This window comes from Alexandromys fortis, unplaced genomic scaffold (assembly GCF_014885135.2).
Source record: "Alexandromys fortis isolate MF-2015 unplaced genomic scaffold, M_Fortis_MF-2015_v1.1 scaffold_24, whole genome shotgun sequence".
Taxonomy (NCBI): Eukaryota; Metazoa; Chordata; class Mammalia; order Rodentia; family Cricetidae; genus Alexandromys; species Alexandromys fortis.
The window spans coordinates 15,960,638-15,986,942 of record NW_026067906.1 but is presented as its reverse complement, the minus strand read 5'-3'; the positions used below and the strand labels follow the sequence as shown (position 1 = coordinate 15,986,942).

General features: G+C 42.3%; 1 protein-coding gene across 1 annotated transcript in view; it reads left to right on the top strand.

Annotated features, from left to right (window-relative positions):
- Positions 1 to 11,969: 11,969 nt before the first annotated feature.
- The window catches only part of Kcnmb4 (potassium calcium-activated channel subfamily M regulatory beta subunit 4), a 51,503-nt gene continuing 37,167 nt past the window's right edge, over positions 11,970 to 26,305 (top strand). The window contains exon 1 of the mRNA XM_050135602.1: positions 11,970 to 13,070. Within this exon, the coding sequence (XP_049991559.1) occupies positions 12,081 to 13,070 (990 nt within the window). The 5' untranslated portion in view covers positions 11,970 to 12,080. The remainder of the gene's footprint in view (positions 13,071 to 26,305) is intronic.

The window sequence follows — 26,305 nt, the reverse complement described above, 5'->3', positions numbered from 1 at the left end:
GTGTTGACTTTGATTTGAAATTGTCAGACTTCTTCAACACGAAAAACATCGATAAAAGCCTGAAGTTTCACAAATACACTGAATGGTGTGACTAAATTTAGATTTTTTTCCAGCTATCAGTAAATAATAGGTTAATGGATCCACAGTGGGCCCTTTTCTTGCTGGTTTTAAATGCATCCTCAGCATTAACCAGAGGGGAAAAGTGGAATGGGTGGTAGCGGCACTACAAGGAATATCCCGAGCACTCTCGGGACCCAACAGAAAGTTTGTTCTCTGGGAAATTGGTGAGGGATCCCATAACAGAACTTTTAGACTTATTTTGGCCTTATGAAATTTACTTTCAGCTGCTGGCCTGTATAGTTCATATTTGAAGGTTACTGGTTTTATTTTATTTTATTGACATCTAAGTGAAAATACCGTGTTTAAAGTGTTTGGATGCTGAAACTACCAGTAGAGCAAGAGAACAGGAAGAAAGCTATGGGATTTAATTTTTTAGTTTTTATTTTTTAACCTATTTCTTTATATGAATGAAATCTTATTGACATTGCCTAGATCATCTCTGAAAAGTAAATGTTTATGAAAATGCTAAGTGTGCGTATCAGGAATATACAAGAACATGAAATTCACCTTTCTCTAAGTATTTTTTAGATAGCCAAAATGGATAAAATCATCAGGATTTTTAAAAAATTACAGAATTCAAATTCACTTCATATTACAACTTTTACAGTGTCCAAAACTTAACAGACGCTGCACTGTTTGATCTATACCAGATTCAAATCCTTGATATCACAAGGAAGAATTCATCTTTCCATAATAATTTATAAAATTGATTTTTTTCTACATAACCATCAGCAACTGGTAGACTAGAAAACACAGTGGAAAAGGATCTTCAGTGACTAAAATATCAGCCAAAGCACAATTACACATGCCTCATTAACAAATCGGGATAGGCCATATTGGGCTGGAGAGATGACTGAGAGGTTAGGGGCACTGACTGCTCTTTGAGAGGTCCTGAATTCAGTTCTCAGCGACCACATAGTGGCTCACAAACATCTGTAATGGGGTCTAATGTCCTCTACTGGCATGCAGGCATACATGCAGATACATAAAAAATAATACATATGTACAGACATACATACAATATTTGGGGACTGGAGAGATGGCTCAGCAGCTAAGAACTTTGGCCGCTCTTCCAAGGGACCTGGTTTCAATTCTCAGCACCTACAGGGCAATTCACAACTGTCTGTAACCCTAGTTCCAGGGGATGTGGCAACCTCAGACAGACATGCAGGCAAACACCAATGTATATTTTTTTAGAAAAGGTTCTCTTTGCTGGATCCAATTACTAAGAGCCAGAGGCAAGAATTTTAAGCAGATACCAGTTTTATGGTTCCTTTTATCCAGAAGCATCAAAATTAAGGAAAGTTGCCTATTAAAGACTTTTGTTTTGTTTTTACGATTGGTGATGTCAGCTGTCCACCCAAATGCAAGGGAAAGGATTCATTTAAACTTCCATCCTACATACAGAAAAGATGACCTACACTGTACATTTCCTGTTTCCCCATTTTGTTTCTGTTCCTGTCGCCCTGTGTAGTTCGCTATGTAGTTTGTCCCCTCCATAGGGGACACCCTATGGCTACACACCCTAGCCCACAAACAGCGCTGAACTGTGACTGGCTTTGCGGAACAGAAGCTAGTAACTTGCAAAAGGGAGTCCTTTAACTTTTTGAATACAAGGATCTGAGCTTGAGGTGCACTGTGACATGCATGATAAAACTCTGTTTTCTGGAGGTTTTTTGCTGACGTTTTTCTTCAGTGTAATCTTCCTTAAGAGCTGAAAGTTTACTTAACTTCTTGCACTACCTTCAAAGCCAACCATTTATCCACAGGTACTTTATTAAACACTTGTTGATGAATTGGTATATTTTATCATTTCAGTTTGGAAATGTACAAATTGACTCATTTGGGCTTTGAAATGATTATCCTTTGCTGTAACTTCATGAAAATCTTAAGCATTTTTACTTAGCTTTCAGATGTCAGGGTTTTTTTTTTTTTTTCCTGTGAACCATCAAATTGATACCCTTGAATCCTATCATTTACAAACGTAGATCTTCCGATACATGATGCCAATTGCCTATAAATCATGAAGTGTCTAAGCATGACCTGGAAGACTCGCTTCACATAGATATGCATTTGTGGTATACGTTTTGCAGAAAGTTGTTGAAAACATACATACGTGGACACGGGAATGCCGATATATTCTCAGCTATAGTTTTATAGTCTATAAAGACTTGGAAGTATCTACTAACTAGATAATCTTTAGGATCTGGGACCCTAAAACACATTAATAGAGTACTTGTTCTGCCATATGTGAGGCTCTGAGTTAAAATCTCTGATACCTTACAGACTAAAATAAAAAATCTGTAGAGACTAAGATAAGACATGAGATGTCTTTACTTTGGAAATGTTAGATTTTAATGGCATGTCACCAGGTTCCTCTTGCCAATGGCATTTGACAGTGACTTGGATCATACCATGAGCAGATTTGGAAGAGGAAGCACATAAATGCATTGAGAGATAATCCAGTAGTTTTCATTGTTGGTTTGAATCAAGTGGTCTACAGTACATCAGAGTTATGAATTTGCAGTTTAGATGGGAATTTTTTTTTAAAAAAATTGGATATAACATGCCTTGAGAGTGGTTTATATGTAGAACAATATAAATGAAGAGTCTATTTCTGTTGCCCACAATGCTAATGTATTCTACTGCTGCAGGAAAAAATGTGTGTGTTCAGGACATGGTAAGAATCACTATCTTTGAAAGTCATACATCTGAAATGTTAGTACGGTTAAATGATTTTTTTGATATTGCACAGCCCTTCCTGCCCTCTGGCTACCAAATGTCTTGCTGATTTTGCAAAAATGATTGTTTTCTGTTTAAAGACTAGTATCATGGATTAGGTTTTAGCGTCTCCCATTTTACAGAAATCTTCAGATGTCATCACTGCAAAAGGCAGTAAGAACACAGCATGAGAAAAGGCTTAGAAACATTCCCTTCAAGATCAAACTCCAGGGCTGCCCATGAGCAGTGATTTCATGTGCGTGACAAAAGAGCTAAAAAAAATAAAGGTATCGTCAGTCTAATACTAAGGAGCCGGCGCCACTGCATTTTGTTTCGTGGAGGTTGGTCTTAAGCATGGGACATCAGTAAGGCTAGATGAGCATCTTTTGCCCCTGAGCAATAATTCTGAGCTTAAGACTGCTTGCTCCTTAAGACATAGGTTTGTCTTCATAGTACACAGTGGAAGAGGGACTGGTTGGACAGTGTTCTGTGTATAAGGTAGGGAACTGAACAGAGTGTTGTTCTCCTGTGGCTAGCTGAGAAGGTGTTAGAAGGAACTGGGATAACTAGTGTATTTCTGAAAATCTGCCAGAAACCACTGCCACATCAAAAGTCTCAGATGAAGACAGCCAACTAGAAAGTGCATCCCATTTTCTAAAAATACTACAAACGGGGCTGGAGAGATGGCTCAGCAGTTAAGAGCATTGCCTGCTCTTCCAAAGGTCCTGAGTTCAATTCCCAGCAACCACATGGTGGCTCACAACCATCTGTAAAGAGGTCTGGTGCCCTCTTCTGGCCTGAAGGCATACACACAGACAGAATATTGTATACATAATAAATATATATTTTTTAAAAAATTACAAACATACAGAAAGGATATGTTTTAGATCTGTTAAAACATGGACCTTGACTAAAGCCACAGAATAAGGGGAGTTGTGGCAGCTCTCTTCAATACAGGAACTTCAAAAGAAGGTTAAGTCTCAGACTCAAAGTTGAATGAGGGGCTATCCTTACACTGTCCCACAGTGCTCACTTGCTGATGAAGATATAAAATATTCAGAGTGATCAAGAAGAAACTGGATGGTTAGCAGAATCGCCGTTGACAGGACTGCCGGTTTTTGTACTGAAAGGGTGCTCTTAACAACTTCAGGCCTTATCGCAGCAATGGAGGTGTCAGTACCCTTGATAAAAAGTTAGGGACTGAAGTCATGTCAGCTGAAAAGTACTACCTTAAGGAATTTGCTGTTCTCTAAAAATTTCAGTATGGGGTATTTAAACTACTGGGGATGGGGGTTAAGTCTGATTGTAAGATGCAAATTTAATTAAATTTGCTATTTTTCTTTTCCTCCCTTTAGTTGACGGGAGCAGGCATGTGAAAAACAGTGAAGGGTAACAAATATTAGCAGTGTTCACCAGGCTGTATTAATTCCTTTTAGTATCCGAGGGAAAGAGGAGCCAGTGTTTGCTGTTTTGGAGTAAATGCTTAGGAGAAAACTGGGAATACATGGCATTCATGTTCACATTCTTGTCTCCTAGCATAGTAGAGTCATGGGAGTTAGACTGAGTGATATTTCTATTATTTAAAAATAATTATTCAGGCCGGGCGATGGTGGCGCACGCCTTTAATCCCAGCACTCGGGAGGCAGAGGCAGGCGGATCTCTGTGAGTTCGAGACCAGCCTGGTCTACAGAGCTAGTTCCAGGACAGGCTCCAAAGCTACAGAGAAACCCTGTCTCGAAAAACAAAACAAAAAAAAATCATTCAGTTTGATTTATAGCTGTCTTTGAATTGAGGTTACAATAGGAATATACCAGTCTAGCAATGGGATTCCCAGCTAATAGACCTGAGGAGCACCTGGACATGTTAGTGTCCATGAGAAGAATCGGGAAGCAGCTGCCATTTGTACACTTCATGCTTCGTATAATGTATTAATACTAACTGGACTAAGGTGGCAGTGAGCTGTCACCAAGTGTACATTAGAATAAGTTTTTTTTTTTAAGATTTATTTATTACAACATTCTGCCTCGATGTACGCCCACAGGCCAGAGGAGGGCGCCAGATCTCAGTACAGGTGGTTGCTGGGAATTGAACTCAGGACCTCTGGAAGAACAGCCAGTGCTCTTAACCTCTGAGCCATCTCTCCAGTCCCCTAGAATAAGTCTTATGTGCCAGAGCTGTGGGTTATTTTTCCCCTGTGACACGCAGCGTCCTCTCTGAGAGATCACATCTTTACAATACTATTCATCAGCAGAACAGGAAACAAGCCAGCTAGTTTCCAAGTGTACAAGGGCAAATCTACTTACCTCCACTGTGTCCGGAGAATATTTTTGCTTAACTTTAGTTTTATGCACAGAAACTGCTAGAAGTAATTGTGTACAGTATCAATATATTCATTAATTGAAAGTTGAAAATCCAGTCATCCAGATTTGGTGCTTTATGTTGTATGATTTTAAGAACTTGGTATCCGTGGGCCATGAAATAACTTCTATGTATAGATTGTAAAACTTTCTGCCAATCATGTAAGTTGTAACTTCAAATTTTCACAACTTCTTCTTTATTGCAAATTCAAATTCCTGCTTAAACAGTATACAAGAACTAGCTGGAAACATCTCAGATATCTATACTGCAAATCAATTTTGCGTTCGTTCTTCATTTCAATGGCCTGATAGGCACCTAACATACTACAGCTGCATTCTGCTAGCTTGCTAGTAACCAAGAATCTGCGTTAACTCCTTCAAGCAGCATAAGGCACCAGCTGAGGAAGACAGTTCTTAATTTTCAGGTTTCTGTGTATGAGTGTCTCATCCACATGGATGTATGTGCAGTGACCTTAGAATCCAGAAGAGAGGGTTGGATTTTGAGCGATTGTGAGCCATCATGGGTGTTGGGAACCAAACCTAGGTCCTGAGCAAATATTCTTGACCACTTAGCCAACCCTCCAGCCCTAGGAGGTGGTCTCTTAATTTGCATAAACATCCCATGAAATGTTTTGGTCATTTACATTGCCTTTGACCTACGGGATATCTTGACCACATAATATTGTCCTTAATTTATCATAAAGGGGCCAGGCGGTGGTGGCGCACGCCTTTAATCCCAGCACTCGGGAGGCGGAGGCAGGCAGATCTCTGGGAGTTCGAGGCCAGCCTGGTCTACAAGAGCTAGTGCCAGGACAGGCTCCAAAGCTACAGAGAAACCCTGTCTCGAAAAACTTAAAAAAAAAAAAATTATCATAAAGGACATTTTCTTCTAGGGAAATTGGTTTCTACTCCATACTAGAGGTAATTTTGACAGTACTTGAGGTCTTCAAACATCTGGGAAGAAATGCCACAGATTTCAAGAGTGATATAATTTCTACAAGTAGATTGATATTTTAAGACCTTGGCCTCTTGGTACTCATTTATAATAGAAAAACTTAGATAAAGCCTTCAAAATTATACACTTCAATAAGAAAGCATTATAGAAGGGAATGACATAAATAGTTCCATCTTTTTGTGTATAAAAATAAAGATTTAGGGCAGCCACAATGTTTCAAAGCTACCTTTAAATCTGTTACATACTGAACATTTATTTTAAGATGTAGTCTTAATTACCATATGTAACAGTGCATTCATTTGGTATGCCTTTGAGTTGTTAAATATTTCCTCCTCTTAAGAGAAACATCATTTGAATGTTTAATGGATTTGAATAATTAATATTCTTTAAGTATACTATTACATAAAACATACCTTTATGCAAATGTCATTTATGTTACTGTGCTCAACAATTATTTCTACATTTACATTATCTAAAGCTTTGGGTTATTCTTGGTTCATTCTAAATGTAGGTCTAAAATTTGAATATTGAATTAGTTGACTTGCAAAATACTATTCAGAATATGAATTGTCTAATGAAGATGAGCCGCCAGTCATTTTTCTGGCTTTTCTACATTTGCAGTGACATTCCTAAACAAGACCATTATCCTTGGAATGTTTGTAAATTACATGGCGTGGAATTTGAAGATGCAGGCTCTTGTTTTGTAGAACATTAAAGTGGGATTTCCTTTCCAATTTTGAATTATTCTTTTTCTTAGCATTTAAGGTAAGGGTATAAAATGTTAAGTGTTCTAAACCCCATCAAAAGAAAACGAAGTAACCAGAAAATGTGTACCAGAAGAAAAGACCGTGGAGGGAAAATTGGCTACACGTCTAAACAGGAGTCATTGTTTTTAAGATTTTATTCTTATAATTATCTTTACCCTAAGTAATATCAGATGATATACTGTTGTTGTGGCAAGGCTCAAGAATTAATATATGATAAGAAAGTTATACTTCTTTAAATGATCCAAAACAGTAGTGGGTAGATGATAGGGGTCAACGTGTTTTCCGTCATTGCATGTGTCCAGGCAAAGCCATGAAAAAATTGCTAGAATTACTAATTTCCTGCATAAATGAGATAGGATTTCCTTCCAGTCTAGAGTAAGCGACTTATCAGCACCTGTTTATCTCGTGTGTGTGTGTGTGTGTGTGTGTGTGTGTGTGTGTGTGTGTGTATTTTGTGGCTCGAATCTAACCTGAATACTAATCTCTCACAACAGTACTTTGATCTGGAATGTGTTTCAACAGCATTGTTAAACACGAATGTGACTCAGAATCAGAACAAATGGGAGGTCATCAGCTACAGCATTCCTCTACAGGGTGTCCCCTTCATAGGCTTCATAGTGGGGATGCTGAGCAGCCCTTGGGTATAACATTTGAAATCTGTTTTTAATGTATCCTCTTGAAAATAGTAATCTCAGTATATGTTCCTCCTTATGAGAAAATGCTGTGGGATATGCTCTTGTACACTGTAAAGATTTGTCACTCATTGGTTTAATAAAATGCTGATTGGCCAGTAGCCAGGCAGGAAGTATGGGGGGGGGGCAACCAGACTAGGAGAAATCTGGGAAGAGAAAAAGCAGAGATACAGTTGCCAACAGAGGAAGCAAGATGAGAATGCCTTACTGAGAAAAGGTACCAAGTCATGTGGCTAAACATAGATAAAAATTATAGGTTAAGTTGAAAGAGCTAATTAGTAAATCTGAGCAATAGGCCAAACAGTTTATAATTAACATAAGCTTCTGTGTGTTTATTTGGGACTGAATGGCTGCAGGACCAGGCAGGACAGAGAATTCCATCTAAAAGAAGATGAGTTTAGGACATCTGTGAATAACCCAGTCCATGCAGTTGTTCAGCAAATGTACACCCATGCTCCCAAAGGATATTCCTCCACTCCCTGTTAGTGACTGGTGGAAGATGTTCTCTGTGTCTGATGACTGTTTGAAATACTTTTGCTAAATATTCCAAATAATAAGCTTATTACATAGCTATACAACTTTTTCTTGAAACAACAAAATCAACTTATAATTTAATCCTACAATGTTAAAACAGTTGTAGCTCAACTCCTTCATTTGAAGAGAAATAGTGTTGACTGCATCAGATGTATTACTGCTAGAGCTGGGGCCAGAGTCCCATGGTTCCTAACTTCCCATTCCACAGCAGGTTCTCCCTTTTCTACATAAGTTAAGTGTCTCCCATAAATGGTCAATGAATGTGAAAAGTGATAAGAATTTAGGAACTCTACCACTACTTAGTTAGAACATTTCATAAAACTTAAAATCTTAATATCTACGCAAGGATGAGCGAAAGGCTTATGAAGTCCCGCCCTAGCTGAAGAGCTCTGGCCAATTGATGACTGTCAGGTAAGGGAGCTTTCCAGTTGGCTTCCAGACTGCATTGGCTGTACACACAGAGCAGCATTAGGTGAACTCAGTGCTATTAAAAAGAGTACATGAAGGTGGGAGGGAGGGGTTGGGGGTATGGGAGAAGTTGGAGGGAGGGATGGGTTTCATATAATATGCATATATAAAATTCTCTTTGATTTTGAAATTAATACATTTTTTACTTTGTAAAATGATTACATTTTTTGCTTTTGGCATTTTTCTTATCTGTGCTTTATGTAAACACAAGCCTTGTACAAACAAATTTGAACTTTTAAAAATAAACTACTTTTAAAGTATTTGCTATTTCAATGAAATGCAAAGTCTTATGGAGCTTCTTGGTTAATTTTAAACTAATATGTTCTAAGTATCTAGATGTAGTAGTGTTCTCAGTAATAGTATGTTTAGTAAAATAGGTAGCATTTATGGCTGGAAATTTAGAGTCTAAGAAGATAAGCATTGAAGAGTCATAGATCATGACAGTTTATTTCTTGGCCATAGCAAGCTAGAAATTATTTAGTAAACCTGAAAACATCTTTTTAATTGCTCTGTATTTGTATTTTAAGTGTATGGGTGTTTGCATGCATGTCTGTGCAGTACAATCAGACAGTGGCTGCAGAGACCAGAGAAGGACACTGGATCCCCTGGAACTCGAGTTACAGACAGTTGTGAGCTTCTGTTGTGTGCTGGGAACCAAACCCTGGTCCTCTGGAAGAGCAGCCGGTGCTCTTAACCACTGAACCGTTTCTCTGGTCGCCTGCAAACCTTTATTTTAAAAATGTATTATTTTAATAATCTGTCTGTGCAGGTCTGTTTATAAGCATGTGAGAGCTGGTACCTGCAGAGGACAGAGGAGTCCGATCCCCTGGAGTTGGAGGTGATTGGGCAGTGATTGGGTGCTGGGAATAGAACTCAAGTCCCTGCTCTTAACTACGGAGTCATCTCTCCAGCTCCCAAACTAAAGATTTTAAGATTAAATAAAAGATGACTCAGTTTTCTAGTTATGTCTGAATCAAGAAAATAAGATTTCTATAAGCTTTCCTTTATTGGATCACTGTTCTCGTATCTAATTATGGTTAGTTGCTAAGTTTTAAAACTTATCCAGTACGTGAATTTTAATGAGAACAGTGATAAATCATGACTTTTTTCATCCGTGAAGTTTAGCTATACAAGGTTTGTTATAGAAAGACCACAGTGTGCTGATTCTGGACATAACAAACGTTTCCCAGCATGCTCCATTCCTGTGATATTCAAGTCCTCCTTGCATGCACACCAGATTGGATCTTGTGATTTGAACATAAGCCACAGAACTTTTTGTAGACTGTTGATCCCAAAACAAACTGATCATAGCAAAGCTTTAAAGTTCGTCTTTTGGAACGTCTTGCTTTTCTTCTAAATGAAAGTTCATTGCAACTTGCCCTGGCTACCGTTGAGAGCTGTGGAGACAACAGTATTCTATGAGCAAGTCTGGTTCTGAACATGGTACCTTTCAGAGTCTGTTCATAGGAGGGACCAGCCCCTTTTCTGATGCCCCTCACTTTCCCTGGGAGCAGAAAGATACAGATTTACCCTTCTGAGGTTCCTGAGGGTCTTGCTGCCCTTCTGACTTGAAGTCAGTGATGACCTGTTTTCTGAAACAAGTCTCTCCGGCCTTTCTTGGGAATGCTACAAGGCTGCCCTACCACGAGTAAAAGAAACAACCACGTATTTCCAGCATCCTTCAGGATAGAAGAGTTAATTTAATTTGCGAAGTCTTTCGATATGTATCTTTACTTAAGACAGAAGACAAGCCAACTTAGAAATAGGAAAGAAGAGAAACTAAATGTTTGATTAACACAAAGGCAGAGAGAAACAGCTTCTTCCATCACCTTGAGAATAATAACCATAAAGAAACTAAACGAACATTTCTGTCAAGACAGAACTTCCTGACCTGGTTTCCTGGGTCTTACACAGTCGTGAGGGAGAGGTTTTATTCACAACACTTGAGCTATAGAGGTATTGAAATGTGTTCATTAAGCCCTGTCCAGGGCTTTCTGAACCATGTATGACTTATTTTGCCTTGAGATTCAGTCCCTCAGACTAAGTGGTCTTGTTACCTGTTCATTCATCCCCATCTCCGATCCTTCTTGAAATAGGGATAGGAACCAGTCGTAGGAAAACACTCAGCGAAGATTTGCGATTTACGGTTAAGACACTTCAACTATTGAGCTCACTTATTTGTTTGTTTTTTCAACTTTTTATTAATTGTTTTTATTTTACATACTAACCACAGGGTCCCCCCCACTTCCCATCTACCTTCCTTTCTTTTCCATCCCCCCCCCCCCCTTGCATCTCCTTCTCAGTTTCCTTTCCAGAAAGGGCAGGCCTCCCATTGGAGTCAACAAAGCAAGGTACCTCAAGTTGAGACAGGACCAAGCTCCTCCGCCTGTATCAAGGCCCCCTAGTTCATTATAGTTCTCTATAGGCAATGTGTCTCTAACAAATATCTTTACACCAACAGAAAAAAAAAATCCCAGGCAGAAACATAAGATAAAATGGTCTGGCCCAGGTCTGGCGATAGAAGTTATCGCGTCATATCTTTGTAGCTTCTAAAGTTTTCCAAATCCAGCAGCCTTTTTAATTCATTGAGGAAAACAGATATTAAAGGTCTCTCTTCCCATTGTCTGGAAATACATGTCGCCATAGCCTGTCAGAACCCTATCGGAAGATACTCAGACAGAACCAGCAGCTAAGAATTTGATGTCTGGGAAAGTGGGCTTAATATTTCCATGTTTCTGCATTTGGTATTCACCAGAAACATGAGCTCATTCATCTGGGACTTGGCAAACCAAGACGAAGAGATTTATGTATTTTTTTATTTATTCTTCCAAACGTAGCTTGAAATGGTTCTCAAGTTTGATTTTATGATAAAAAACACATTTTAGATAAAAAGTAGTTTTAACTTACAAAGTAAAGTTAGAATAGAGGCTGGGTGGATATGGAAGCAGCAAAGACGAAGTAAGTAGCAGAACTCTAGAAACTGGACCAGTTCTAAAGTACGTGCAAGCCGCGGTCGCCTTGCACAGTGCTCTAGAAAAAAGCTCACCTGCAAATCCCTGCGCGGGCTAACAGTGGCAAGATTCCTAAAGAGGCCAACAGACTCTGCTCCCTACATCTGAAAAGCCAGGGGAAGAGGCATCAAGTCCCAGGTTGCAGGTCTCTGCTACCTGTTTGCGTCTGACCCCTAGGGGTCCTTCCCGCTGCCTGAGACCTAGTTTCCCAGCGAAGTCTACAGAGGTTTGAGCGTCCGATCCAGCCCGCCTGAGTTGTCTTGCAAACTCCGCCTGACAGGCCCGGCGATAGCGTGGCATCCTCAGGGACCCCCAGCTCCCGCCGCTCGCCCGTGGGCATCGCCTTGCCTCCGCGCCGGTGTCCTCTGTCCCTCGCTGCCACCTAAGCTCGCTTTCCCGGTGCGCCTGCCTCCTAGCAGCTCTCTGCGGCTGCACAACCCGGGTTCCCGCCTTGCATGCTCTCGCCACCCTACCCCCACTTTAAAAAAAATTTTTTTTTTCTTTCTTCTTTTAACTTTTCTCCCCGGCTGCGCTCTGTTGATGCTAAGTGTTCGCCGCGGCCCTCTCTGCCATCTCTCCAGGTTGCATCTGGCGAGGATCTCCGAGAGCAGCTCGCGGCGGCCCGGGGGTGCTCGCCCACGGGAGAGCTGCGGGGCGCGGCGCGGGGCGGGGCGGGGCGGCGGCGCCCAGGGCGGGGAGGAGCAGCCTCCCGCACGGCGGAGCCGGGGCTCGGCAGCCCAGCCGCTCCCTGCGTCGGGGCGGCGGGCGAGCGGCCGAGGCGATGGCAGGCGAGGGGCGAGCGCCTGGGAACGGGCGCGGGACGCGGAGCGCGCGGGGGCGGGGGCCGGCTCGGGGAGCCCCGGGGTGCCGGACGATCTAAGGCGGCCGTGGCACCCGGGAGCCGGGCCGCGGGCAGCGCCGCCGCCGGGGGCGTCGCCGGCCTCGGCCCCTTTGTTCTCGCGCGCGCCCCCTCGCCGCCCACTCCCCTGCTGTCGCGCGGCGGCGGCGGCGGCGGTGGCGGCGGCGGCTCCTCCCGCCCGAGGCAGTTGAGCTCCGCGCCGGGGGCGGGAGGGGGCGGGGAGCGCGCCAGCCGTGGAGAGTGGGGGGCGATGGCGAAGCTCAGGGTGGCTTACGAGTACACGGAAGCCGAAGACAAGAGCATCCGGCTCGGCTTGTTCCTCATCATCTCCGGCGTCGTGTCGCTCTTCATCTTCGGCTTCTGCTGGCTCAGTCCCGCCTTGCAGGATCTGCAAGCCACGGCGGCCAACTGCACGGTGCTGTCGGTGCAGCAGATCGGCGAGCTGTTCGAGTGCACCTTCACCTGTGGCACCGACTGCAGGGGCACCTCGCAGTACCCCTGCGTCCAGGTATACGTGAACAACTCCGAGTCCAACTCCAGGGCGCTGCTACACAGCGACCAGCACCAGCTCCTGACCAACCCCAAGGTAAGGACGCGGGAGCTCCCGCCTAACGATGCAGGTTCGAGGCCAGCATTGGGGAAAGACCCCAGGGGAAGATCCGGAGTGTACTGTCCTTGCTAGAAGAACATAGGAGACTCTAGGTGCGTGCACACATCTGTGGAGCTGCAGGGCTCCAGTCCTCGGGGTGTGTTTGCCCTCGGGGCGATGGTATCCAGAGTCTCTCTACAAACACTAGCTGTTCTTAGGTTTTTGAGCTCCCTCCAAGGCCAGGTGCAGCACCCGCTGGACAGGTTTACCTAAACTCGAGGGGTAAAGAAAGTTAACTTTTTCTCTAACATAGCCACGGGTTAGAGGGGACCCAGCTACTCCAGTGTAAGGTCAACCGGCGCCTGAGCTTCATCTGGCCTCAAGAACTCCCAATGACGTGACCTTTGAGAGCTTGAAGGGAGGGGTCTCTTCGCTCCTGGAATATTCTTTGCCGTTTGCCTTTGAGTTCTAAACAGAGGTTTTTAACATGAGGTCTAAAGATGGGCTATTTGGCGGAGGGGAAGGTAGAGGAGGGGGATCAACAGGAATCCAGTGAGAAATTCTGATTAGGTCCGGTTTGTTTGGTGGGGGTGGGTCCCAACCACTTCCAAGTGGAGATGACCAGGAGCAGTTGGAGAACAGTAAAACTTACTGAAAATAGAAAGCTTCTCGGTGAAATATACCAAGCACAGCCCTTTCCTGACAACTTCTTTTGTTGTCACAAGCAAAAAAAAAAAAAAAAAAAGAGGAAAAAAATAGATAAAACCTGGTTAGGACTTGTGAGCTTCTGGAGAGCAGAGAGGGAGACTCAGAAAAGTTCCCAGGGGGAAAAAAAGCACTTATAAAAAGCACTGCCCTCAGCCCGTGAACTAATTGAGCTTTGCAGCGCGTCTGCTTCTGCAGGAGGGTTCTTTGATGCCTTCGGTCTTTTCTGCCACCAACTAAAGGTGTGTCTGTTTATTTAAGTTGCTGGCTCTTTTTACTTTGTGAGGGCTATGCTTGAAGACCGAGCAGGAAACCATTCCAAAGGGAAGGAATCCTGTACACACAGGAGCGCGTTCTGTTGAACGTGACAAAATAAATTAATCTGAATTAGGGTTTTAAACGAGCTCACCGTAGCTGTGCAGAGAAACTCCAGAGTAACTCATTAATTTGGAAAGTCAGAAGTAATTACTCTTAAAAAATATGATTGACTCCTCATTGGAAGTCTCCTGGTAATGTATGAAGATTCGTTTGCTTTTTTTAAAAAAAAAAGATCATAATACAGGCACACAGTAAATATAGAAGTAGACATTTCTAACACAGAATCAAATGTCCAAGCCCTTGAACAAGTGGTAGGGTCTCAAAGACAGATGTGAGTTAATCTGCTTAGTGCTTAGTAATCGAAAAAGAACTCTCTTGGATTTGGAAGGTTTTTAAAAAATCAGAATTAAATAAAAAGACATCTAAGAAAGGTGTTAAGTAGTTGTTTACTGATCTGGAAGATACCCTAGTTTGTCATGCAGGAGTGGGCATAGTTGTTGAAACACTGCTAAATTATTCTTGAGATAGTGCTTTAATCAATAAGGAGTTATACATGGGCATATATATGCTAGTAGATGGTTAATAACTAATTTGGGCATAGACAAATTAGAATTGACCACAAAAAACAAGTCCACAATTTCCAGGCAGGATCTGGCAACAGAAATGAATTGGAATCATTAGGACATTGATTCTTAAATCACTTGGAAGCAACCACGAAGTTTTATGTACTACTAAAGTTCTCTGTTGTCTCTCCACTTGTAAATAATCTCATTTTCCCCCTCAGTGCCAGTTAAGAACTTGGCAGTAGTTGCTTTGAAGAGGTACCAAACAAAATCTTAAGCTAGACTGTCCACAAAATGGTCAGAACTGGGAAAAATGACAATACGTTATGGTCCAGAAAGTGATGAATGACCTCTCCATCAATTTAGGCAAGGTTTCCTCTGCCAGGTATGCACCGTTGTCCAAATTATGATGTATTGTAGTATTTATAGAACAAACATCACTTTTTTGTCAATTAAGTGTTCAATTTGGAAATTTCTGTAAGCATTGGGTAATGGAAAAATTCAGTGTACCCAAAATATCATGGTAGAGTCAGGTGCATAATAAGAGTTAGTTTCTATGGTGTCCTTGCGAGTAGATAGTCCTCGTTGCCTGGTCCCATTGGCTACACAGAGCTTTATCCTACCTACCTTACTTTTAGTTTTCCAATCTATTCCTTTCATGCCTCACCGACTTCTCACGTTCTCTCCAAATCCAGCCATCACAGGAAACTCTTAGGAAATCCCTTCTCAGATAATAGAGCAACCTCTTTTTCCTGGAGTTTCCTAACAGCACAGCAAAGGACGGGGAGGGGACAGATGTTACAAATACATACCTTGTTGAGCTGTGGACCTCTGGGGAGAATGCTGCCCTTCCGTTAACTGTTTCTTTAAAGTATCCCTAAGTCCTGACCCATTTATTTGTATTTTCATCCTTATTTTGCGAGGGAATCGCTGTGTCTAGTCACGTAGTGTTCAAGTCAGCTAAGGATTTGATTAGGGATGTGACCCGTTGTCTGGATTAACCATAGCATGGTCTTGTGTTTCGGAGTTAGCTGCTTCTTGCTGCTGCTCCCAACATTGCGCTGGCTCTTGGTGACTCACAGGTGTGCGCCACGCTCTCTGGTCCTCAACAATGGCTGCCCCGTGGGACTGACTGCTTGGGAACTTGAAAAATAAATTCTTGTGCTTAGGTTCGGTTTTCTGGCACTTTGATTTGATCTTGTATGGGGCCAGAGTATTGTAGTTTTCAAAGTTGTGCAAGTAATTCTACTATTACCCAAGCAAGAGATGAAAACCAGTGTCTTGGGAAATACATTCATCTGCTCAGCAAGCAAAGCACTGTGATTAATGTTCGTGTTTTCAAGATAAAAAGATGTGGATGCCACTGAATAGAGAAAGTGGCATTAAACCAGACTAGAGAAATGCAGAAGCGAAGGAAGGGAATCATTTAAAATTAGGGTGCAAAGCTCATTTTAAATTGATTAGTTTAAGTGAAATCAAGTGTGAAAGTTGCAAACTGTGTTGGTTTTGCAGTTACCTGCTTTGGATGGCAAAGGAAAGATGAATTTGGGACCGCCTCTGCTGTGTGGTATTGAGAAGGGGGTGGTTAGAGACCGACTCTCCTGTTTTTGTTTTGTAGGTCCCGCTTCCTTTGATAATAACAAAAAAAAAAAAAAAAAAAAAAAAAAAAAAAAAAAAAAAACCTCAAAGCAAAGACAAAGTTTGTTTTTAAGAAACCAATATTTTGAAATTAAAGAGGGTAGAAAACCTCAACAGGGATGGAGACAGGATTTGTCTTGAAGAGTATCAAGGAAGGTAGAAGAGAGATCAAGGCATGATGGCTGCTTGTCACCTTAGCAAAGGACCTTCAGACCCACGCTCATGTGCCCTGTTCCCACACATGGAGGGACACCACCGTGACACTTAGGGAAATCCCTGAGCTTTGACCTGTATGTTCAGATTGATGTACTCCAAGGGGAAATCCATTAGACCAGAGCTGCATAAGACAAGAGAAGTGGAATTAGCGCCAACATCTCTACAGCCGTATTTTGTTTACCATCTAGCAGATAAAGCTTGCCTGAAGATCAGAGTGCAAAGCTAGCCACACTAGTCAGCCATCCAGGCCAGGCAGTGGTGGCACACACCTTTAGGCCCAGCAGCCACACTAGTTAGCCAGAGAGGCCTGGTAGTGGTGGTGCACCCCTTGAATCCCAGCACTGGAGAGGAATATAAGGCGGGATGAGACAGGAACGTGTTCTCTTTTCAGTCTGCAGATTTTGTAGTATTTGTTAGATCATAAACAAAATGTCACTATACATCTCCAGTCTTTATCTGTTCACAAAGAAGTAGCTTTCTTTGGATGTTATTTTCTTTGATGTTATTGTTAAATAATATATTAATTATATGTAATTATATACAGATAGATGATAGATACATCAAGAGATAGGGAGAGATAGGAGAGATAGATAGGATAGGATAAGAGATAGATAGATGATAGATAGATAGATAGATAGATAGATAGATAGATAGATAGATTGAATTGATCTTCTGGTTTCTTAAAATCTATTGTGGCCAAAGGAGGATTTAGATAGGTGGATATGGGTGAGAATCAAGGGTTCCATTTCGCATGTGCCTAACAGGTCCACAAATGAAAGTGAAGCTGTGAGCTTCTGCCCCCAGGACTATGGCCTAACACAGTGGTTCTCAATCTTCCTAACGCTGCGACTCTTTAAGACAGTTCATCATGTTGTGGTGACTCCCAGCCATACTTTTGCCACATTATGTAAATATGTTATTTAAATCATAGTGCAAATAGCCAATATTTGACCCCAGAGGGGTCATGACCCACAGGTTGAGAACCACTGGCCTAGTAGAAAGCCATATAGAACATAGGTAACCATCAAAAAAGGCCAAATGCCAAGTTCTGTAGGGAGGCACAGATAGATGTTAGGGACATTTGGAGGGGACGCTATGTAGAAAGCTTCATGGAGAAGGAGACAGTTGAAAGAGGAGTGAAAAGATGGTCGTGGGTGAAAAGAAAAATGCCACCAGCAAAGCTTTAGGCTCTGGGAGCAGTGTGTGTGCTGGGGTCTGCAGTTGACTGCTAGGGGGAAGGTGGAAAGGGAACTTGTGGCTGATAGGCTGGTGGCCTTGACTTGAGGAAGGGCTTGGTGGTCACTGGGAAGCGGTGGCTGAGTCCCGTGGAGGCTCACCTCCTCGGCCTTAATGATCTGTGTGTCTCTTGGTTAGCCAGCAGGGGGAATTAATAGAGAGAATTGGTTCGTGTTAAAACTGGGAGATTAGGCACTGGAAAAATGGTTCATTAGTTGAGAGTGTTGACTGCTCTTCCGGAGGACCTGGGTTCGATTCCTAGCACCCACATGGCAACTCACAATTATCTCAACTCTATTCTAGGGGATTCGACACCCTCTTCTGGTCTGTCTGTACACCAGACAGACACCCATATACAGGCAAGACACCCATATACATAAAACAATCATACTTTAGTTTTTTTTAATGGGAGATAATCTTGAAGTCTGTATGTAGTCCTGGTGTAACTGCTAGGGTCTTTCAGAGTGGAACATAGGAGAGAAGTCAGAATAATGTTGTTTGATAAACACACAACTGGCCCTGGCTGGTAGCTTTGACTCTAGCTGTGCCATGAACTTCTGAATACAGATGACTTCCAAGACAAAGGAAAAGGCAGAGAATGGATCCTCCCCCAAATCCAGAAAGGAATAAAGCTTGGCTAGAGTGTAGATATTACCCCCATAGACCTTCCAGTGTCCAGAATCATTTTTTAAAAAAATATTATTTTATGTGTATAGATGCTTTTCCTGTAAGTCTGTCTGAGTGCCTGAACGCTTGCCTGGTGCCTGTTAGCTAGAAGAGACCATCAGATCCTCTGGAACTGGAGTAACAGATAGTTGTGAGCCACTGTGTGTGTTTTGGGAACTGAACCCAGGTCCTCTGGAACAGCAGCCAATGCTCTTAACTGAGCCATTTCTGCACCCCAAATCGAGACTCTTAATGATGGTAAATGTATGTATTGGTTTGTTGTTGTTGTGTTTGTTTGTTTGGTCGCTAAGCTTGTGTCTCAGCAACCAAGGGATGTTTTTGAGCAGGTGACTAATACAGTTGGGTACTCCAGAATACACTAGACATGATGGTGAAGCACCTGTGATTCGAGCACTGAGGGTCCTGAAGCTGAGGCAGGAGGATGACAGGTTTGAGGCCAGCAGGGCTGCCATGATAAGACATTGTCTCAAATGAAAGAATATATTAATTGCTATCTTCTTATTTTGAGACAAAGTTTCACCATATAACTCTGGCTGACCCAGAACTTGCTGTGTAGACCAAAGTGGTTTCAAATCAGAGCTCCTCCAACCTCCGCCACGTGAATTAAATTGGAATCAAAGTCGCGCACCGCCACACACTAATCTGTGTGTCGGAAATTGTTTTCCACGCTCAATCTCTAATCTCCACTTGTGGATACCATTTATGAAAAAAATCTCTATTTATAAGGTTCTCCTAAAATCATATATTAAAAAAATAACCAGAAACTAAAATTCAGGAGATTTGTGATGTTAAATTTTATTTGCAATTTGAGGAAAATGACCTTTTTTTTTTGTCACAAACACCTCGAAGCTGTAAAACTTTTTGTGAGATCTTGACACATTTTATTTATTTAAAATGTTTTTTGCTCTCATTCATGAATGAAGATGTCAAGTTTTGTTTCCCCTGGGTTTTAAATTTTCCAGCCTTTAGTAGAACTGCATAATCGGCTGAGTTCCTAGATCAACAGCACATTTATATTACAATTAACATAATTACTCACAGGAAAACACTGAACAGAATGGTGTTTCTTGTTACATATGTTTCTACCCTCTTCTCCTGCTGTGCTTTAGCTGTTCTCTAGGACATAAACCAGTGTGCAAAAGACTGTAATTTTGATTTGTAGTAGTACCCTCTTTAATTCTTTTTTTTTTAAATAAAAACCTGTGTTGTAATTGCAAATCATTACATTTGTTGCCTTATTACTATTTTGTCAGTAAATGAATTCCAATTAGTTTCTATGTTTGCAGATTCCAGCCCACATTAGGTTGCTACAAAGGTATCTGTTACCAAATGACATGCAAAGAAGGTCTGAGTTCTTCTCATTAGTGCATTGGGGCACCTGGACTGGGGAAACAGGAGGCTCTCTCAAGTGCTGAGTTGTCTCACCAGCCCCAGACATGGTTCTCTTTTACTTCAGTTTTTAAATACCTCTTCACCAGTCTCCTCATGGGCAGTCTGTTTCATCTTCTAAACTGCTGTTTTCCAAAGTGTGGTCAATACTCCAGCAGCATCAGCACCATCTGTGAACTTGATAGAAATGTTCCTTCTCTGTCTCTGTCTCAGCCCAGATTCCATCCAAGTGTTCAAGTCTGTATAGAAAAAAGATTTATGGGCTGCTGTGTAACTCAGTGCTTGCTGCCTGCTTAACATAAACAAATCCCAAGAGTCAATGTACCATCACACACACACACACACACACACACACACACACACACACACACAGAGAGAGAGAGAGAGAGAGAGAGAGAGAGAGAGAGAGAGAGAGAGAGAGGTAATATATAACAGATAATTGAAATGAGAGAAAAAGAAATGTAAGTTTGTAGAACAAAATTTTTAAATGGTTATTTAACTAACGCACACGTGTGTGTGTGTGTGTGTGTAAGAACATATATTAAATGTAAATGGACCATTTGCCCTAATTAAAAGACAGGGATTGTTAATCCAGAAATGCCAAAAGCAAATATGTTCTGGTTTTAGGAGTAACACATTAAAAACAAACAAAACAAACTAACAGCACAAGGATGTTGAAAGTAAAAATGTAGGAAAGTGTATACCACATCAATAATAACAGCTAAAAGCATAATTCATAATAGCAGCAAAGCGGGAACTACCAAGCATTAATCCGCTGATGAATGGATAAATGTGCTGTATGTATGCAATAGGAAATGAAGAATTGAGCGAATCGCAAAAATAGGCCAAGTTTAAGAAGCCAATTGAAGTTCTTTGATTTGCCATGATCTCTGGCTTCGACGGTGCTGGACCAGGACCTGGCACTTGACTCTCCACCTTAGCCTGCCACTCCAAGCCAGCAGCTCTTTGTCACCTCCAAGCAGTCACCTCAGGTCACTCCAAGGCCTCTGCATCATTTCTCCCAGCCTCTTCCATGATAGTTGAGCCTCCCACCCCGGGGCAGTCAAACCAGAACTACCACCAGGACTGGGAGGGTGCACCCACCAGATTAGCTTAGAGCTCCCCATCTCTATCTGTCTCTTATACTTGGACCAGCATGACCTGGCCTTGGAGGACTTTTCCACATCCTTCCTTTCAGAATGTCCCGAGGAGGTAGAACTGATGAACGTGCAGAGCCAATGAGGCAACCCCACCTTCCTGAACGGTCTCAAAAAGCCAGACCATGACAACCGAGAGAGAGTGAGCTGAATGCCAGGGAGTGTTTGTGACCTTTGGGGAAAGTATGATCCCGTCACTATTGGAACTAGGCAAACCAGCTGCAGACAAAAATGCTCCCTACTTCTGAGACTTTATTAAGACTCAGTGCCTAGTGAGAGGTGGCATCCTTCAAGGAAGCAGCTCGTGGACATGTGAGCCTCTGAAGCTGGCATGGATTAAATGTCTCTTTGACCAGCTCACAGTGGGAGACAGTAACTTCGGGATATAGGTGCCCTCTCGGGTCTCCATGGCAACATATGCATATTGGAATGATCTATCTTTACCCTCTCTGTAAATTGTATTGGTACAGCCACTGAAATTCTTGAACTTGTATCATTTCTTTCAAAAATAAGTCTGATAGCTAAAACAAACAAAAAACCAATAGACAAACAAATAAACAACAACAAAACCCCAACAAACTATCCAATACTGTTGCCAGTATTGATTCCTATACTCTAAAGACTGAAACGAGTTAGCGGAGACATAAGAGATTTGACTGTGATAGTTAATGGATACAGGTGTTTTATTATAGCATAATAAAAAATGTTCTTAAATTGATTATGATGATAGTTGCCTCTCTGAATCTACCAACAATCATTGAACTGAACACATTGCATGGGGGAATTGAAGGGTAGGTGGTTTGCATTTTAATGAAGCCATTCATTACACACAAAGGATTTACTATTTTGTTTTGCAAATTTCAGCATTTTGCATAATTTGTGAGGATATTTTATTCAGTAGATGATTCTAAAATTGCCCTATTATTTTGGCAAAAAAAAAAATGAAAACAACAACTTTCTAAGTAAAAATGACTGGGGGCTGGTGAGATGGCCCAGTAGACAAAAGTGCTTGCTGCACAGCCTGAGGATCTGGGTTCGGTCCTTGGGTCCCTCAGTAAAGGCCAGAGATGGCTTCTGGAAGTTGTCCTCTGACCTTTCTATGTTGCACTTGTAACATGTAGAGTCCCCGCACCTCATGTATATACACAATAATGATATATTGAAATACATAATTGACTTTGAAATTTTTTGTATTAGTAAACCCAAACATTTAATTTAACTTACGATTTTAGTGGGATATATTTTTAGAGTTACAGAACAAAATATGAAATCATTAGGTAAAGTATAAATATTTAGATAACTTCTCGGGGTGAGCGAAAACCTTTCTACACACAACATCAAAGACAGAAATCATAAAACACTGTTGCCTTTGAATACATAATAGGGAAAGACCCATGCTTTAAAAATATGTTGAAGTTTAAACAAAAATGACAAATTTAGGGAATATTGGTGCTATTGTAGGAAAATGATTCAAAAGTCAATGAGCACTCTTGGCAATAAAAGACCGTTTTTCAATAGAAACAAGATGTGAGCATGTGCATAGATAATTTGATGAGGATTACTGGTAACCAGACAAATGAAAATTCTGCATAATCTCAGAATTGTCCAGAAATCCTGATCAGTCTGGGAGGATCATGGAAGTATTTGGAGTTCTGGGTTGGGAAAGCCATTGGTGCTCAAAGCTGAATGGACTGTTCTGTTGGAGCGTCGAAGATAAGAATTCTATGTGTGGATGTGACCGAGGCCAGCTTGTGAAGTCGCCAAGGGAACTTTGAGAGTCACTCAAAGACTCCGAGTTCTCTAAAGAAACAGAATTGCTAGAACGAATGCATATTAAAAGGTGATTTATTAGGGTGGCTTACAGGCTGAGGTCCAACAATGGCTGTCTCCTAACACAAAGGCCAAGGGTCCAGTTCGATCCACGAGACTGGATGCCTCCACCGTCCCAATCTGGTGCTGGAGTCTGGGAGGATTCTTGGAGAGCTGCAGGGCTTTAGGCTACACTGGAATCCAGCTGCAGAAACAGGGGCCATGAGCTTGCCAGTGAGAATGAGGGCAAGCAGGAAGAAAGCAAAGCCTCCCCCCCCCCCCCCCCCCCCCCCCCCCCCCCCTCCCTGTGTCCTTTTATGTGGGCGGTCATCAGAAGGTGTTAGCCAGCCTTGGTGTGGGCTTTCCCAATGCCAATGCTGTGCTTAAGAAAACCCCTTGCAGCTCTGCCGAGCAAATTGGGTTTTAGTGGATTCCAGATGCAGTTACATTGGCAACCAAGAGCCTGAGCCTGGAGAGACAGCAGTGAAGAGTACTGACTGGTCTTCCACAGGACATAGGTTCGAGTCCCAGCACCTACTTGGAAACTCAAATTCCAAAGGATCTGATACCAAGCACACACACATATCGTGCACAGACATGCATGCAGGCAAAACACCCACATACTCATAAAATAATTATATATATATAAAATATGGATACATATATAGATATACTATATATTTATATACACATAGCGTATATATTTATATATACGTGTATAAATATATATATAAAGTATATCTACATATGTATATATATACACTTTAACAGGTTCACACTTATATGGTAAAATATTATACATTAAATTTGCTAAAAATATGTTTCCATAAAATGATGTTTATTATATATTATTATCAAAAGTAGGTTACAAAACAGCGTGTTTCATATTTGTAAATTATAACATACACGCTTGTGGTTTCGTCCATTCGTACCCGCACCACTAATTTTCTATCTATTTAAAACTCCTTCCATTATAGGTGGTTTCCATTTTAGCTTTTTCTTTTAGCTACTAATGTACATTATTTGTCGATAAGTAGTAGGGATGTAACTTCCGCTGAAAAGATATTCACGTAAATGTAAGCTTTTAGATGGAAAAAGAATCTTTTCATTCATCAAAACTGGCTATAGACTTCATGTGACCCACAGGCTGGATGTTCCGATACAAGAAAAAGGAGCTTCAGCGAACAATTGCACATTAAGATGAGCTGAGGGACAGGAGTGCAAGGAGAATGTGCGTTGGGGGAAAGAGCCGTTTGGTTTTGAAACTTGCCCGCCTGAGATTTGATCTTATGAATCTCCATTTTACGTAATAGTAAGACAGTCTACTTACTAACCAGTGGATAACGTGGTATCTTGATGGCCCCTATGGAAGCCTGGAAGCCTTACTGAGACCCAGTAAGAAACCAGTGGTTTCTCAAAAGGAGAATGGTCATTTGCCAAAGAAAGAGTGGTTCCCTGCGCACCACCAGGACTCTGTGGAGGCTGCACATGCTTCTGGCGCCAACCTCTTCTTCGCTCTTGGAGGCTCAGGACCTTACGGGAAAGTGGAGGTCGCTTCCTGCCCTGTGGCCTGGAACAGGTTTTTCTGCTCTGCTGCCTCTAAAGCTGGCAAGGGTATGGCTTCCTCGGTAAATGGGTCAGAGTCACTATCCGAAATGTTGATACAGGTTTCATCATTTATATAAAGGAGCCCAGCAAGCTTTGTACTTGTGTCTTTGTGTGAACAGCATAGCAATCAGCTCTGATTTGGGAGGGATACCCAGAAACCGTTTAGACCAATAGAGCCCAGCTCCACGCTGACGTGACAGGCCCTGGATTTCTACCCCCTTGACACATTTCCACTTTCCTTGGGAATCTAGGACACTTGGTGCTTCCTGCTTTCCAGGCCCAGTCAGCACAGCATTGTGACTGCACAGGAAGTGTGAGGTTGTGTGCGGTGGAGGAGGTCCAGGTTCCCGTAGACTAGAGCACAGCGGGCTGATGTGCTTCTGAGCAAGACAGTAAAATCTCCATTGCTGTGGGCTCTCAATCCACAATGATGGAGAAAGGCCTATCAACCTGATAAGCCGCAGCCATAGGATAGTCCAAGGTAAGTTGACTTGATCTAGTAGACTGTGTGTGAAAGCAGACTCATCACAAGATGGCTTAGCCAGAAAGTGACTCTCCAAAATTTGCCTTCTTCAGGAACCAAACACACAAGTTGAATACAGGTGCTACAGGAATATCCGCCCTCCCCTTTAGCTTCCGTGATCGCCTAAGAGATGCAGAAGTAGTTTCTCCTCTTCCTGTTTGGGTGAGAGATGTCTTCTTAGAGAGACATCCACCATAATGTCCTCACATCCACGGATAAGGAGATCAGCTGAATAGAGCAGCTATGGGCTGTGCCTCTTGGTTCTGGACATACATCCGTACAGAAAATATGGCAGCAGCCGTATTTTCAGATGTAAAGAAGCAACATAGCAAAGTTAATGGACTCCTGGGCTTAGCATGGCACAACCCCACGCTGTACTTCATTTCTTCGCTCTCTGAAGTCTCACGCTGAGTGCGGTCATAGTGAAAGGGTTGAGGTCGGCACCGAACCTGTGTCCAGCAGTACTGTAAGCACCTGCCATCCCCTGCTGTGCCGGTATTCTGGTCAATGTCTGCATGGTCCATTGGGGGGAAGTCAGGATATGTTCAGCTCATGCTACTTGTAATTAAGACACAGGGTCTTTTCTCAAAGATAAGCATCCCAGTGCCATGCATTCAAGCACTTTCCAGTCTGGGATAATATTGGGGCAGGGTACCTTTCATTGCACTCATACATAAGGCTTCAGTTTACCAAAACTTCAGGGATACAGATTAAGACAAAACAAAACAAAACCCCCCCCCCCAAAAAAAAAAAACCAAAACAAAACCCAACATCCCTATCCCCAAAGTCTGGGTATCTATTTTGCCTTATTGAGTCCTCTAGTTCATTTGTTATTGTCAAATATCCCTGAAGATTGAATTGATTCGACTGTGTTCACAAAATCTGTGGGTCAGGAAGTCAGCCAGAGCACAAAGAAATGGGTAACGCGTGCTCCCATGATACCTGGGGTCTCAGTGCAGAGATTCATGCCTGGACGTGGAGGCACCTGCCAGTCAGGTGCTGCTCAGTGTTGCCTGGAGACCTCAGTCCCTCCGCAAACAGACCTGGCAGTGGTCCCTCCGCTGTGTTAATTGGAGTTTCTGTACGGAGCCGTATTTTGATGCCAAGGACAAGGGTTCTGAAGAGACGCCAGCCGAGAAAAGTCGCACCTTACCATTTCTGTCCTAGCCGCTATCTCGTCCATAGTCTAGGAAGACGAGACAGGCTCCACCCCTTCGTCTTGCAGTAGGGGAATGCCAGCTGCACACTGCAAACGTGTGGACGAGAGGGGATGATATATAGGGAACATGCGTTCTGCCACAAATAGGAGCACAAGATTTTACCATCACCATCTATCCTCATACTAGGGAACTGATCAAGGGGACTAGGACTTGCTAGCCTCCT